This window comes from Xiphophorus hellerii, chromosome 15, assembly GCF_003331165.1.
Source record: "Xiphophorus hellerii strain 12219 chromosome 15, Xiphophorus_hellerii-4.1, whole genome shotgun sequence".
In the NCBI taxonomy this organism is placed as follows: domain Eukaryota; kingdom Metazoa; phylum Chordata; class Actinopteri; order Cyprinodontiformes; family Poeciliidae; genus Xiphophorus; species Xiphophorus hellerii.
In genome coordinates, this window is record NC_045686.1 from 188,908 (window position 1) to 202,888 (window position 13,981).

Genomic DNA, 13,981 nt, shown 5'->3' on the forward strand with positions numbered 1-13,981 from the left:
GTCTGATGGTATTAAACTGCTTAAAATATTTTATAATTTTAATATTATAAAGGAAAATGTAGGTTCAGGAAACAGAATCTAAAATTATGATTATTCCAATTCAACTGAAACAAATCATATGAAATTTGAGCATTTTTATAAAAATGAAAATTTTTTCTCATTTTCTTTGACTTGCTGAAAAGAACTGGGATCCACAAAGTTTTCAACAGCAACAACAATAAGTTTTATTTTGATGCTGTTTGTGTCTCAGAGGGAAAAATCATTTTCTCAGCAGAGCAGAAAATAAATCTATCGACCATTTCTTCTTCGTTTCACTCATTTTCCTCACACTTTAAAAAAACAGCACACATTTTATTCTAACTTTATTGATCCAACATCGGTAACCAATCAGGAATCACCAGGAGCTGCAGCGCCTGGTTCAGCCTGATGGGGTCAGAGGTCACTCTAAATCACCAATCACACACCAGCCTGCAGCCTTAAAGGAGCCATGTCTGTGTCGCTCTTTGCCAGCCTGGATCCAACTGAGGTTGAGTAAAAACGCTCATTTCTTTTACTTTTACATTTATTTTTACTTACTTACTTTCTTATTGTCTGATTTGACTTGGTTTACATTTACAGTATTTCAGTTTCCAGTCACAGTTTTAATAAAATCAATAAAAATGGCATCAAAGCGTTTCTGATTCTGGGTCCAGTGAACAAAAAGAGGAGATGTGACCAGGGCGCCGCTGGGGGGCGGCAGAGCTGTTGATGCAGCGCAGCATGAGGAAAACAAACCAGGAAAAGCAACTTCAGCACCACTGGCAGAGAAACGGACTCAAACCAGCAGCTGAACGTTTTGTGATGATTGATTGGAAGAATTAATTCAGCAGTTCTGCTGTTTGAAGACAATATTTGCTTTAGGTTCATATTTTTCATATTTACTGCTGATCTGTAAATCCCACCAGGGGAGGAAACGGGAGGCAGGACCTCCTCCTCCTCTTCCTCCTCTTCCTCTTCCTCCTCCTCCTCCTCCTCCTCCTCCTCCTCTTTAAAAGCAGCTGTGGTTCTGGCCGGGCTTCACACGGCCAGCAGACATGGTGGCAGTGGGAGAACTGGTGCTGGTTCTGGGTTTACTGGTAAGCGCTCACTGTGAGGTGAGAGCGCGGGACCCTGAGGTGGAGGAAGAGGAGGAGGGAGGAAGAGGAGGAAGAGGAGGGTTTGTGACAGAGACCCTCCTGCCAGCAGGAACTGGGATTTCTCCAGTCAGAACCGGGTGAGTTTCTGACCAGAACCGCCTCAGATTTAGAGGCTTTGTTGCTGCTGGTTGGACCTCCAGAACCGGGTCATGTAGGTGGACCTTATATTGAGTTCTGATTGGTTCTGTTTGGTTCTGTTGGGTTCTGTTTGGTTCTAGCAGACATTTAGTGCATCTTTAAATTCATTCTCTCTGTTTGGTTCTTTTGCCTCATGAAACGGATCCTGTCTGCCGGTTCTGTTGGTTCTGCTGCAGCACCGACCCGACCCTTCAGACAGTCGGGTCAGAACTTGGTGGAACCATCATGACTCAGGGATTCTTCCTGCGGTTCAGCCCGGTAGAGGTGGTATCATGGTGTTTGGGATGATCTCTTTGGACCCATCAGAACCTCTCATATTCCCTGCAGTCGGATCGGTCTGATTGTTTGGTCCAGGATTCGCACCAAAGATCCAGAGTATTTCCTTCCCTGTTTGTCTAAAATGACAACATGTTTTAATAAACATGTTAGGCGGGGGCAAGTAGGCGGGTAATTATGGTCAGAGTGAGGTAATTTCAGACGGGCACTAAGGGCAGCCTGGGGTCCTTCACCAGCCGGCCGTCTGAAGATAAAGGGAGTAGTTAGCTAATGTCAGCGACTCTTATTGTTTCAGGTTGCTGTAGAGTCTTGATAACACACACACATAGTAACACACACACAGTAACACACACACACACACAGTAACACACACACACCCACACACACACCCACACACCAACACACACACACACACACACACACACACACACACACACGCACACACACACACACACACACCAATGGCTTCATGGGGAGTTCTAATGGGAAGCAGGCTTCAACAGTTTTCTGTGTTTTTAGTTTCAGTTTGATCTCCTGGGGGGGGTTCAGAGGTCAAAGGTCACCATGTAGTTGAGCTCTGATAAAATGGAATCAGAAACGTTTGACATTTTTCTTATGGCAGAGAAAATGTGACGTTCTGGAGGAACTTGGACCAGACTTGACCTGAGATGAGACTCGCAGCAAACCAAACGTCCAGCGGCCATTATGTCAGAGAGACGAGGGTTAGGAGGAGACAGGAAACATGGAGGAGAAATGGTTTAAAGGGCCAAAGAGCCAAAGGAAGGCCACTTCTCAGTCTGAGGTCTTCCTCTCTGGAGGCTTTTGTGTTGAAATATCAACATGAAAAATGAGCCGCAGGACAAAATTCATCCTCAAACAATCCAAAGTTTTCATAAATCTGTTGATTTTAACCTTCAGTGACCCTCTGAGCCGCAAGAAAACCTGGCAATCAGAGCAGGAGCTGCCGACTGGAGGGAGATGGACGGGGAGGGATGAAACGTTCCCAGTTTCCCAGTAAGATCAGCTGGGATCGCACGGAAAATCTCTGGTCCAAGTTATGAGAGACAACTCCAGGTCTGAGCAGATCTCCTGCTGTTCCACCTCTGATCCCAGCAGAACCGGGCTCAAAGCAGAACCAGGCTCAAAGGTTACCCTCTGATCCAACCCTGGGCCCAACAGAACTGGGCTCAAAGCAGAACCGGGTCAATGTTCCACCTCTTAACCCAACAGAACCGGTCTTATTTCTTCCCAGCCTGGTTCAGTTCCTCCACATAGCGCCATCTTGAGACGCTTCACCCAAAAAGCCGTTTCAGTTCAATCATCATACTTTACATCCCAGTTTTCTCCCAGGTTTGGAAAACAGTTGAAATAAACTCAGTATTAAAATATCATCAAACTGTAAAGCATTATGGGAAATGACTGATTTCTGACTGAGAGCGTCGGACTGCGAACTCTGAGTGAAGCCAGTCAGTCTAAAGATACATTTACTCCATCAGTGTCAACATTAATGCTAAAGTTCCCTCTAACTTTAACAGGATTTATTGGTATCTGATTTACCAATAATCAGATAACAAGCCTGAGATCTGATCTAAAGATTGATTTTAGTGATTTATAACTGGAATGAGGAAAAACTAACAATTAGTTGTTCAAAGAACTGTAACTATTGATAGGTGTGGGATTAATTAATCTGAAAATGGCTGCCTCTGCTCCAACATGGACGCCACGTCCCAACCGGCCAAACTCTTCTCCTGGGTGGGGTTGACATATGCCAATGAAAATGTATTTAATTAGAACATGTTGACTCATTTACGGTAACGTAATCGAAATGCTGCAGCCAGGCAGCATTAGAGTCGAAACAAATCAATCTGATTATCAGAAATCAAGTTATTAACAGGCAAAGTCTTTAAAGATAGAGGTCATGTGTTCAGTTAACCACATTTAATCATTTTATTTTCTGTCAGTCATAAAATGAGATTTCCACGACTTGCTCTTTCAGGTTAAACTTTATTAGGTTTTTACAGTGAACGCTGCCTGAATGCAGCAACAGCCAGAAACAGCAGAGAGGCGTGTTAAAGTTCAACTCTGACAGGTTGGAGGAGGTTTGGTCCAAACTGAACTAAAACTCATGAGCTGCTGTTTGCTCTGCAGCAGATGAAAGATCTGATATTAAACATTTGTGTCATCAGACGGATCCACCAATCAGAACCAAGCTTCAGTTTTTACTCCACATTTCACTGCAACCTGCCGGCTGATCATCACTGAACCAGAACCACAACAAGGCTTTCATCAGGGAACGAGGCCTGCGTCTTTAACTGATGGCTTCATTCCTGATTCAGCTCCATGTTCCCAGTGTTCCCAGTGTTCCCAGTGTTCCTCACTGAGCTGCAGGAAAACTCCATAAACTCTCTGGGAAACGTAGAGATGAAGTGAGGGAAAGTTTTCAGGAAGTGCCAGATTCTCTGAGGTTGAAACATGACCCCCACAGCTCTGCACAGGAAGTGACTCATTAGGAAATGACACAACAGGAAGTGACTAAAGGAGTTTCAGCGATTTGTCCACATGTTGGAACAATGGGACAGAAATGTGTCTGTTTTCTGGGCCTCGGGTCAGATCAGAAGGAATCTGGAGTCTGCTGTTCAGGTTCAGCTCTTCACGGCGGCCATGTTGGTTCACCAGGAGAACATCTGCTCCCTTCAGGCTGGATCTGAGGAACTTCTGATCCAGATAAATCCCAGCCAACATCTGAACTCCTGCAGGGTTTAAAAACAGCTCAGCAGGAGCCAGAAAGGAGCCAGAGAACTTCCACAAACACTGAGCTGGTTGGGAAACATGAGGCGCGTTTCGTCAGGAAACCCCAGAATAAACATCCAAACCAAACACAGAGCGGACGCAGTGACCAATCAGCTGCAGGCTTCGCTCCCAGCTGGGTCACATCAGCAGTCAGAGCCACAGATGTTCCTCAACAGATTTATCACCTCTGATTTAGTCTGACAACAGAAATCTAACAAAGCTTCACTGATTTCATATCAGCTGCAGATTGTTAAACGTGATGAAGATGATGATGATGGGAGCTGCAGATGAAGAGAGGCGTATCTGAGAAGATCCTGCAGGATCTCAGCGGATCAAACAGATCCAACGTCTAGAGGAAGTTTTTGACATTTCTCTGCTTCTAAATAAAGAACTAAATCTTCTGATCGTTACCAACAGAACATTCCTGGCTGTTCTACAGATTAAAGAGCTTCAGATGTGATGATGCTGAAGCTGTGAGCCGAACTGGAGGAGGAAAACCTCAAACATCACAGAGTTCGAGCAAAACCTGGATTCAATGAGCAGAAACACAAACACGACTTAATCAGTTTAATCTGAAGCGGATCAGAACATGGTCCCGAACAGAACCAGAGATCCTGAAACAAACCGTACATTATCTGTGTGTGTGTTTCAGGAACTGGTGCGCCTTCGTGAGGAAGAGTGTGCAGCTGGTGGCCGAAGAGTGTAAAACATGGAGACACGTCCAGAACCAGAGTCCCTGTCCCCGCGAGTCACCTGGCTGCCAGAGGGCCACGTGAGTCACTTTTACCAGTCTCTGTGTGTGTGTGTGTGTGTGTGTGTGTGTGTGTGTGTGTGTGTGTGTGTGTGTGTGTGTGTGTGTGTGTGTGTGTGTGTGTGTGTGTGTGTGTGGGTGTGTGTGTGTGTGTGTGTGTGTGTGTGTGGGTGTGGGTGTGTGTGTGTGTGTGTGTGCGTTCTCCATGCAACAGGATAAACTCACCGGCCACTTTATTAGGTACGCCTGTCCTCTCGCTTATTAACACCAACAGAGAATCAGCCAATCAGGGGCCAGCAGAGTGGAGAAAAAAAGTTTTTAACTGTATTACATATTTAAAATATAAAAATAAAACAACTAAGATACAAAGCACAGGCAGAGTGTGAGAGGAATGTGACTGGTCGGGTCAGAACCTGGTGGAACCATCATGGATCCATCCTGACTGTGGTCAATGGGTCGGACTGGAGGAGGTGGTATCATGGTTTGGGGGAGTCTTCTCTTTGGACCCATCAGAACCTGTTCTGTTCTGATCACAGTGGACAGGTCCCAGCAGAACCGGGTTCCTTACGGCAAAGATCAGAACCTCTCAGATCTGGTTCTGGATCTCAGTCCAAAAGAACCTCTGTGGTTCTGGTGGACTGGAGGTTCTGATCATTCAACCATGAGCCCTACAACGGTTCAATGACAATATGGACCAGAACCTCTGAGGACTGGTTCTGTTGGGTCGGTGCCAGCCGGTAAAGCTCTGCTGGTTGGAGGATCAATTATTAATTTAACTCAAATCAAACCTGATAATATAAACAATAGTTAACCTTTAACCCCTCAAGAGGGAGTAAACCAGAATTAACATCAGGGTTCTGTTCAGGTACCGGTTGCGGCCCGGCTGCCAGAAGCAGAAAGAGGTCACGACCTTGGTGTGGCGCTGCTGTCCGGGTCACGGAGGTCCAAACTGCGACCAGGAAGGTGAGATCAGAAAGTTCATGATGAACGTAGAAACCTACAGCAGAACGGAACCGGTCCAGAAACGGTTCTGGTGACGCAAAACCGTGTCTGCGCAGAAGGGTCCGGTTCTTTATCCGGGTTCAACAACAACCAGGATAAAGAACAAATAAATGATTCTTTATTACAGCAGAGGCTCCTGCTGCTGCTGAGACTTTAATAAAACTAAACATTTTCATTCATAAAGTTTCTTTGAACTTGGACTGGAAAACCACCGAGAAATAAAAATGTCCCATTTGTGAAACTGGTTAACTGGACGACCAGTTCAGCAGCAAATCCTGTGATGTGAAAGTTCAAAAACATAAAAGGCAACAGAGAAAACTGAGAACACGACCCAAACCGAAACTGCAGGAGGAACCAGATCAACGTTTTACATAAAGACCAGAAAAGGATAAAAGGCGAATTTAATAAAACGTCAGATTTTAATTCCAGAGAAACAGAAACTGAAGCGTTTCTGTCGGACCCATCAGGCCGGCTTCCTCTCAGAACCGGGTCGGGTTGTTCTGACCCATTCCATCCCCCCTTCACACACACACACACACACACACACACACACACACACACACACACACACACTGAGCAGAGATGGGAGGAAACGTCTTGATGAGGTCAGAGGAAGCTGCTGGGTGCGTTTGATGTAAAGTCAGAGCAGCTTGGACGGGTGGAGTTTGGTCCTGGAGGCAGACCAGTGACAGACCAGTCCCACATCACCATGCTGCCTCCGCCGTGCCCAGCGGTGACCAGCTGGAGCTCTGAGCTTCACTCAGAAAGCTGCCGCCATGTTTTTGTTTTTAGTTGTTTGTTGTTTTGCCGCCATCTTTAACTCAGAAGCCGGTTCCTCCTCCAGGCTGGACCTGTGTTCTGGTTCTGGTTCTGAGGGGTCCGGTTGTTTACGGCAGTATTTCTACCCCCTGGGAACCAAACACTAAACTAGACCTCTGACCTTTAGAGCGTAACAAAGCAGAGCAGCCTCGCCTCCACAGGGTCCGGCCCGGGCGGTTCCGGTCGGGTCCGCTCCCACCATGCCTCTGATTCAAGCTGCTTCCTGTGGGCCGAGCTCCCAGCAGACAATGAGAGGAACCGCAGGAAGAACACGCTGGAACCAGAACCAGAACCAGAACCTCTCTTGGACGATGTTGAGGTTCTGGTCGGTTTCCTGTTGATTTCATCAGTGTTGAGATGTTTGCAGTCTTACGGTGAAACCCGGTCCGGTCCGGTTCTGTTGACCCGTTTCTGGGATGTTCTGACCCAAACCCATTAATGAAGCAGAACTCTGCTCTGTTTCAGGTGACCCAGCTGGACTTCAGCGCCGGGCCGACCCGGACCGGGAGCAGAACGACCATCAGACGACCTTCACCGACCCCTACGACCCGCAGGGCTCCGCCCACCCAGGAAACGCCCCCACTCACCGCCACCACCCGATTTACCACCAGAACCAGAACCAGAACCGGCCGCCGCCTCTGAGCCGGTCTCAGGGTGAGACCAGAACCAGAACCAGAGGAATGTTTTAACTGATGAATGGAGGATTTCCTGCTGCCTGGTCACATGACCACCGATGACATCACACCCTCACTTCCTGTTTCCCACATGTCCTCTGTGACCTTTGACCTTACTGCTTGCCCACCATCATTCTGCTGGTTCTGGTTCTCCTGCAGAGTTCAGGTTCGGTCCAATTGGTCTGGGTCCTCTTTCAGGCCTGCAGGTTTCCTGTCGCAGCGTGACCTTTGACCTCTCTGGGAGAAACACAGCAAGTGTTGGAGGAGGAGAACCGGGCCCTGATCTGGACCAAATGGACCAGAACCAACAGAATTGATTCCATGGTCGGACCGGTTCTGGTTCTGGTTCTTGATGTTTGCAAGAGAAAGATCCAGAAATTTGGCTCCAGAACCAGCTGGAGGTTCCCATCCTGCAGAACCAGAACCAGAACCAGAACCCAGTGGTTTAACCTGCAGCTGATTCTGCAGAAGGTTCTGGTTTCAGTCTGACTGGTCCAACAGCTGACCCAGCAGGGCGGTTCTGGGAGAGCCCGGTATGGATCTGGGTCAGTTTCAGAACCGGTCCCCAGGGAGGTCCGGTTGGGCCCGTGTGGGTGTGAGAAGCTGCTCTGCAAACATGAGGCACCGGGTTTGGACCTTCCCACAGGAAGAAGGTTCTGTTGGTTCTGACTGACTCAGACGGGTTTTAGATAGAAACCTCTCTGCCTCTGGTTCCGGTCAGAACCAGCAGGTCCAAACGGGTCAGAGCTGAATCTACTTCTATTTTAATGCAGCAGACAGAGAAACATCTGGGTTCTGACATCAACAGAACCTCAGACTGGGTCGGCCTCAACTCCTACCAGAACCGACCCGGAAAGGATGCAAATGTATTTCACTGGTCCCTCCTGGACCAGAACCAGCCTGAGGTTTGGTCTCATCGTCTTCATGTCCGTGAACTGGGAGGTTTGTTTTGGGTCGGCGCTGGCCCGGACCAGCAGATCCTTTAAATCTTCCAGATTCCAACATTCTGTTCCATTTCCATTGATCTCCTGGCAGAACCCGGGTCCTTCTGGACCGGCGCCTCGTTTCTAACGCGGTTTGGTTGATTCAGGAGAGCAGCTGGACTCTGACTGAACCCAAAACGTGGCGTCACTCAACACCAACCATGTTTTCTTCCTGTTGCAAGCAGTGATGTGTTTCTGTCGTCCAATCAACGGACGGTATTGTGTGACGCCAGTAGCTCCTCCATACCGGACCGAACCTTTGTCCTACGGACCTACGACTGCACCGTACCGCTCAGTACCCGCTCTGCCTCCTGGTGTTCTGCAGTGATGCTTCATCCAGGAGATGTTTGGAAATGGCAGAGTAGCCTTCACCATGGATTACTGTCTGTCTGAGATTCATGTTTTTAGCATCATGAATTTCCTTCTTACCAAAAGTGTCAGAGTGCTTCATGTGTTCAAGTGCCGTTAGCTAAGCTAACCAGAGGTTCAGTTCTGAGCGAATCCTCAGGAATGGTGTCAATCACCTTGATGTCTACTAATCAGTGTCTGCTAGAAACATTAAGAGTTTAGAGTGATTTCATCAGGGAGCTAATGATTCGTACCTCAGCTTCAGTACCAGACGGTGTTCCTCAGGGGTCCCTCCTTGGATCTCTGCTGTTTGTTTTCTTACCCAGAACAGAAGCAGAATTTGTCTTGATGCTGATGATCCTGTGTTGTTCTGCTGTGTTTGCTGCCCTGAACGGTTTGGTCTCTGCAGAGCTGATGGTGTTAAACTGTGTGTCTGTCAGTAGAGGGCGTGGTTCTGCCTTACCCAGACGTCCCTGCAGCCCTCCCCGTCCCCGACATGATGGCGCTGGTCCTGTCCCAACTGCACCCCATTCTGGAGGGCTTCAACCGCTCTCTGGAGCGCCTCCACCACCATGTGGGGGCGCTATCTCAAGACGTGGCAGAGATGAAGGTCAGCCGGCGGGGAGTGGAGCCCCAGGAAGAGGAAGATGCCGAGGAGAAGCTGGAATCCAAACTGGACGGAATGTTCCAGGAGATCGGGAACGTCCGCAGGCAGATCCAGGAATGGCGCAGCGACACGGAGAGCAGACTGAACTCCCAGCGCGACGAGATGCAGCTCAACCTCAGCAGCTTCAGGCTGGAGGTGGACCAGGAACTGAAGCAGCAGCAGAAGGTGCTGCAGGTCAGAAACTACCATCAGTGGTCACAATCAGGAAGCATTTTATTCCAACCACTTTAAATCTCTGAACCATGTCCGGCTGCAGGCCCTGAACGCAACACAGGCTGGAATGAAGCTGGACCGGGACCGGACCCCTGAGGACCACCAGCTCTCCTCCCAACGCCCAGCTGACAACACGGCCCTGTGGGACGCCATCACACGGCTGGACAACATGGTGGTCAACAACACCATCAAGGTTCGTCCAATCAGGACAGCAGCTGGTCCAATCAGAGCTGAGCACGTCGACTGGAGGCCAGGTGTGTTTCTGTGCAGGTGGAGGAGCTGACGGAGGACCTGGATATCACTTCAGCCGACGGCCAGCAGATGGCGCTGCAGCTGAAGAATCTGGAGAAGCTGATCAACCAGACGGCGCGGAAAAGCCAGATTCTGTTCATGGAGACGGGTCTGGAGGTGGAGAAGTCCAAGGTGACGGTGGAGCAGCTGGTGGAGCAGCTGGTGGTGAACTTAACGCGCTACGAGAAGGACCTGCGGGAGAACACCAAGGACGTGGACAATCTGTACAAGGATTTCCACAATCTCAACCCGACCAAAGACTGCAGATGCGGCGACCTGAACGCTGCGGTGACTCGCCTGGAGAGAGGCGTGGCCAACGTCACCCAGCTGGCCAATCAGAACAGGCTGGAACTGGAGGAGAACAGCGAGGTGGGTGGAGCTCCTTGGGGCGGAGTCAGCGACTGGGAGCCGGCGGTGGAGGTGCTGCAGGCGGCTCTGGAGCAGGTTTGTTCATTTAGAGGTTCTGGTTCTGATCATAGAACTGCAGGAAATGATTTTCATTACTTCCAACTAAGTCTGCATTATTTCTACCAGCAATGTTCAGTCTGCTTCAACACATCTCCAGTCCGCTTATTTATAAACTTTGGTCCGGTGGGTGTGAACGCTAGCTGACCTCTGACCTCTGGTCCTCCAAACCTCGGTCTGGGTTCAGTTGAAGTGAACTGTGGTTTGGTTTGATATATGAACGCCAAGCGGACCAGAGACCGCTCGAAAAACAGGAAGCGGACTACATCGCAGGGTATTCTGGTAAATGCAACCAAAGCTAGCATGTTAGCCTAGCGCTAGCAGCAGAAATGGCTCCTGGTCTTTAGCCAAAGACTAAAGAGAAATCCTCCAACACTAAAATCTGACGCCTCCATCTGGTTTCCATCTGGTGAAACAGGAAGTTGCTTTCAGGGTCTGCAGAGGTTTTTGTGTCGTTTCCTTCAGTGGTTTTTGGTGCAGCGCCCCCACAGGCCAGGAGGGGAACAGGTTGGTTTGACTGAGACCAGAGAGAAACTGTATCAAATGTTGAATTCTTGGTCCCAACAGAACCGGGTCTACTGGACTATCAGGTCCTTAAAAGTCCTGAAAATTACAATTTCAACACACTTCAGAGAACCGGAATCAGAACCAGAGGTTCTACAGACTGAAGGTAACTCTGGTGCTCCCCCTACAGGTGAAACAGTCCGTGGCCTTGGAGCAGAACAGAACCAGAACCTTGGACCTCGGCCTGGCCCAGCTCAGCGGGTCGGTGTCGGCGCTGCAGGACGAGGACGTCCAGCTAGACCAGCAGGTGAAGACGCTGTCCACGTCCTTCCAGTCGCTGCTGCAGGACGCCATCCGGCACAGCGACGTGCTGCAGCTGCTGCTGGGCGAGGAGGTGCTAGAGTTCCTGGAGTGGCCCCTGCAGGACCAGGAGGCCCACTCCGTCCCCGCCCTGCAGGAGCAGCTCCGCCGGCTGCAGGAGCAGCTGAGGAGCCGCGAGGAGGCGGAGCTACAGGAGCCAGGAGCAGGTAGGGTCACCTGGAATCACCTGGAATCACCTGGAGCAGGTTCTGACCAGGACAGACGGATCTCTGCTGGTTTACATAAACTTTATTTTTAGCCCAAAGGTTCATGATTTTAATAAAAACATGAACAGATCAAATGAACTTCTGACAGAATCTGTTTCCATTATATTTATTTCTATCAGATTTTCTGACAGGAAGTGGAAATTAAAGTTCTGATCCGTTTGGAGGTTCTGCCCGTTGAAGTTCTATGGTACCGATTAGTACCATCAGAGAATCACTGGCGCCATCTAGTGGCGGTAGATTGAAAGAACAGCAGACATTGTAAATAATTTAAAAACATTATTTTGATTTTTATCCAACTGATCATAAAAGTGAAATATTTAGTGATGGATTAATCTGTTTGCATTAAAAATTATCTCCATGGAAACAGTTTGGTTTCATTATGAACTCTCATCCAGCGTTATCCAAACAGATCCGTTTATTTTATGCATTATAGATATACATATATAAAAGCTTTGAGGTTTAAATTCAGAGAATATTAATGAATATTTGTGAACATTAACAACCAGGAAGCAGAGAGGAGATCCCCGCTGCTGACCAGCCCCTCTGGCCCCCTGCTGGCCGCCGGGAGAACAGCGGCGCTCCGCTCAGGGAGAACCAGCGCCTCCCGCAGGCGGAGCGGGGAGCTGCAGACAGCCTTCGAGACCTGGAGAGGAAGGTGGAGCAGCAGGAGCAGAGGCTGGTCCGGGCGGAGGAGAGGAGCTGCTCCTGTAGCAGCAGCGCGGCGCCCCCTGCAGGACGGGAGGCGGCGCTGCAGGTGGAGGTGCTCTGGCTGCGGAGGGGCCTGGAGGAACACCTGAAGGTCTTCAAGAACGTCTTCAGCAACGCAGAGGTGCTGGAGGCGTCCGGAGACACGCTGCAGCTGGACCGACTGCTGGAGCTGACGAAGAGGAGGGACAGGAAGAGGGGAGGAGGAGGAGGAGGAAGAAAAGGAGGAGGAGGAGGAGGAAGAGGAGGAGGAGGAGGAGAAAGAGGTGGAGGAGGAAGAGAAAGAGGCGGCCAGCGCAGTCGGAGGGAGTCACCAGGTGAGTCACAACTTGATCAGACCAGCATCAGAATTCACCTCCTCATCATCACCCTTCCTCCTCAGGTGAGCTGATCCCATCCAGCCAATCAGGTGTCTCTGTGCTGTTTGTGGGCGGATCGGACAGAACCGTCAGGTTTGGACCGGGTCAGGACTCCAGACTCTTCACGGCACCGCTGGACGGACTCTACCTGTTCATGTTCACCTTGGACCTGAGGCCTGGCTCCGCCCACATTCTGCTGAGGCGGGGCCAGGAAGGGGGCGGGGCTCCGGTGACGCTTCTGCAGCGGCAGGTGAAGGGGGCGGGGCCTGTGAGCGGGTCGGGGCTCCTGATGCTGCAGCAGGGGGAGCAGGTGAGGCTGCAGGTGAGGGCGGAGTGGGCGGAGTCAGAGAGCAACCTGCTGGCCGTGCTGCTGCTGCAGCCAACCACCTGAGGGCGCTGCGCACCAATCAGCTGCAGGGGGCGGAGCCTCCAGACATTAGCACCTTAGAGACGAAGGACGGAACGTTTCAGAGGAAATGCTTTCTTATGGAGGAATATTCCTGCCATAATCCAAGAGAACACATTTTCATTTTGAAAGCAGGACTTCATGTCTTTCTTCTCAAAACTTCTCCTGGTGATCACTTCTTCGTCTCTGCTCGCTTCTGAAATGCCTTGTGGCACAGTCGCCTGGCAACCTCTCAGCAATAGAATGAAAGTGTTGTGCTGGGTGCATTTGTTTCCTTCTAGCAGGTGTGCCTGTGTGGCGGCCATTGATTGTAGCAACCTGCGCCGCGTTACAAGTTTTGAGAACAAAAGACATGAAATTCTGCTTTCAGACTGAAAATCTGTGCTCCAAGATTATGGCAGAAAAATTCCTCCAAACTTTTTCCTACAGGCCATGAACGCACCATAGCGACCTTCAGGGCCTCCTGGATAAAGAGAGAAAAAACTTTCACAATAAAACACAGAAATCTGTTAGGTTAGAAAATATTTTAGTCTAAACTCGGCAACAAACTTGAGAAGTTTTTTTTTTAAATCTGTTTTTAGCCAAGTTAATAATTTGCTAATTTAATATTTGAGTAAATATTTTCTGAATGTTTTATATTAAAATCAGAAACATGGATAATGAAAGAAAAAATACTTTATGTTGTCAACATTTTTCATTTCAGATCCTGAAAACAAAATGTTTTCATCAGCTTCACTTGCAGGAACAAACTGAAGGCAGGAATAAAATGTAATTAATAGAAAAGGCCACTTTTATTATTTTTATATATATGTATATGGATTTTTACAT

The 13,981-nt window shown here is 49.1% G+C and overlaps 1 protein-coding gene across 3 annotated transcripts; it reads left to right on the plus strand.

Moving 5' to 3' along the window:
- Positions 1–1,040: 1,040 nt before the first annotated feature.
- Positions 1,041–13,635, plus strand: LOC116734644 (multimerin-2-like). Of its 3 annotated transcripts, none has more exons than XM_032586154.1 (10): positions 1,041–1,252; positions 5,032–5,151; positions 5,996–6,093; positions 7,417–7,605; positions 9,397–9,788; positions 9,880–10,029; positions 10,107–10,571; positions 11,287–11,623; positions 12,190–12,705; positions 12,771–13,635. In XM_032586154.1, exons 1-10 carry the CDS (start codon positions 1,074–1,076, stop codon positions 13,136–13,138), a joined length of 2,814 nt encoding a protein of 937 aa, XP_032442045.1. In that variant the 5' UTR covers positions 1,041–1,073; the 3' UTR covers positions 13,139–13,635. The 3 variants fall into 3 exon arrangements, with proteins under 3 accessions (XP_032442045.1, XP_032442042.1, XP_032442044.1); XM_032586151.1 differs by having other exon boundaries at positions 1,042–1,252; positions 9,397–9,797; XM_032586153.1 differs by having other exon boundaries at positions 1,042–1,252; positions 9,400–9,797.
- Positions 13,636–13,981: the final 346 nt, after the last annotated feature.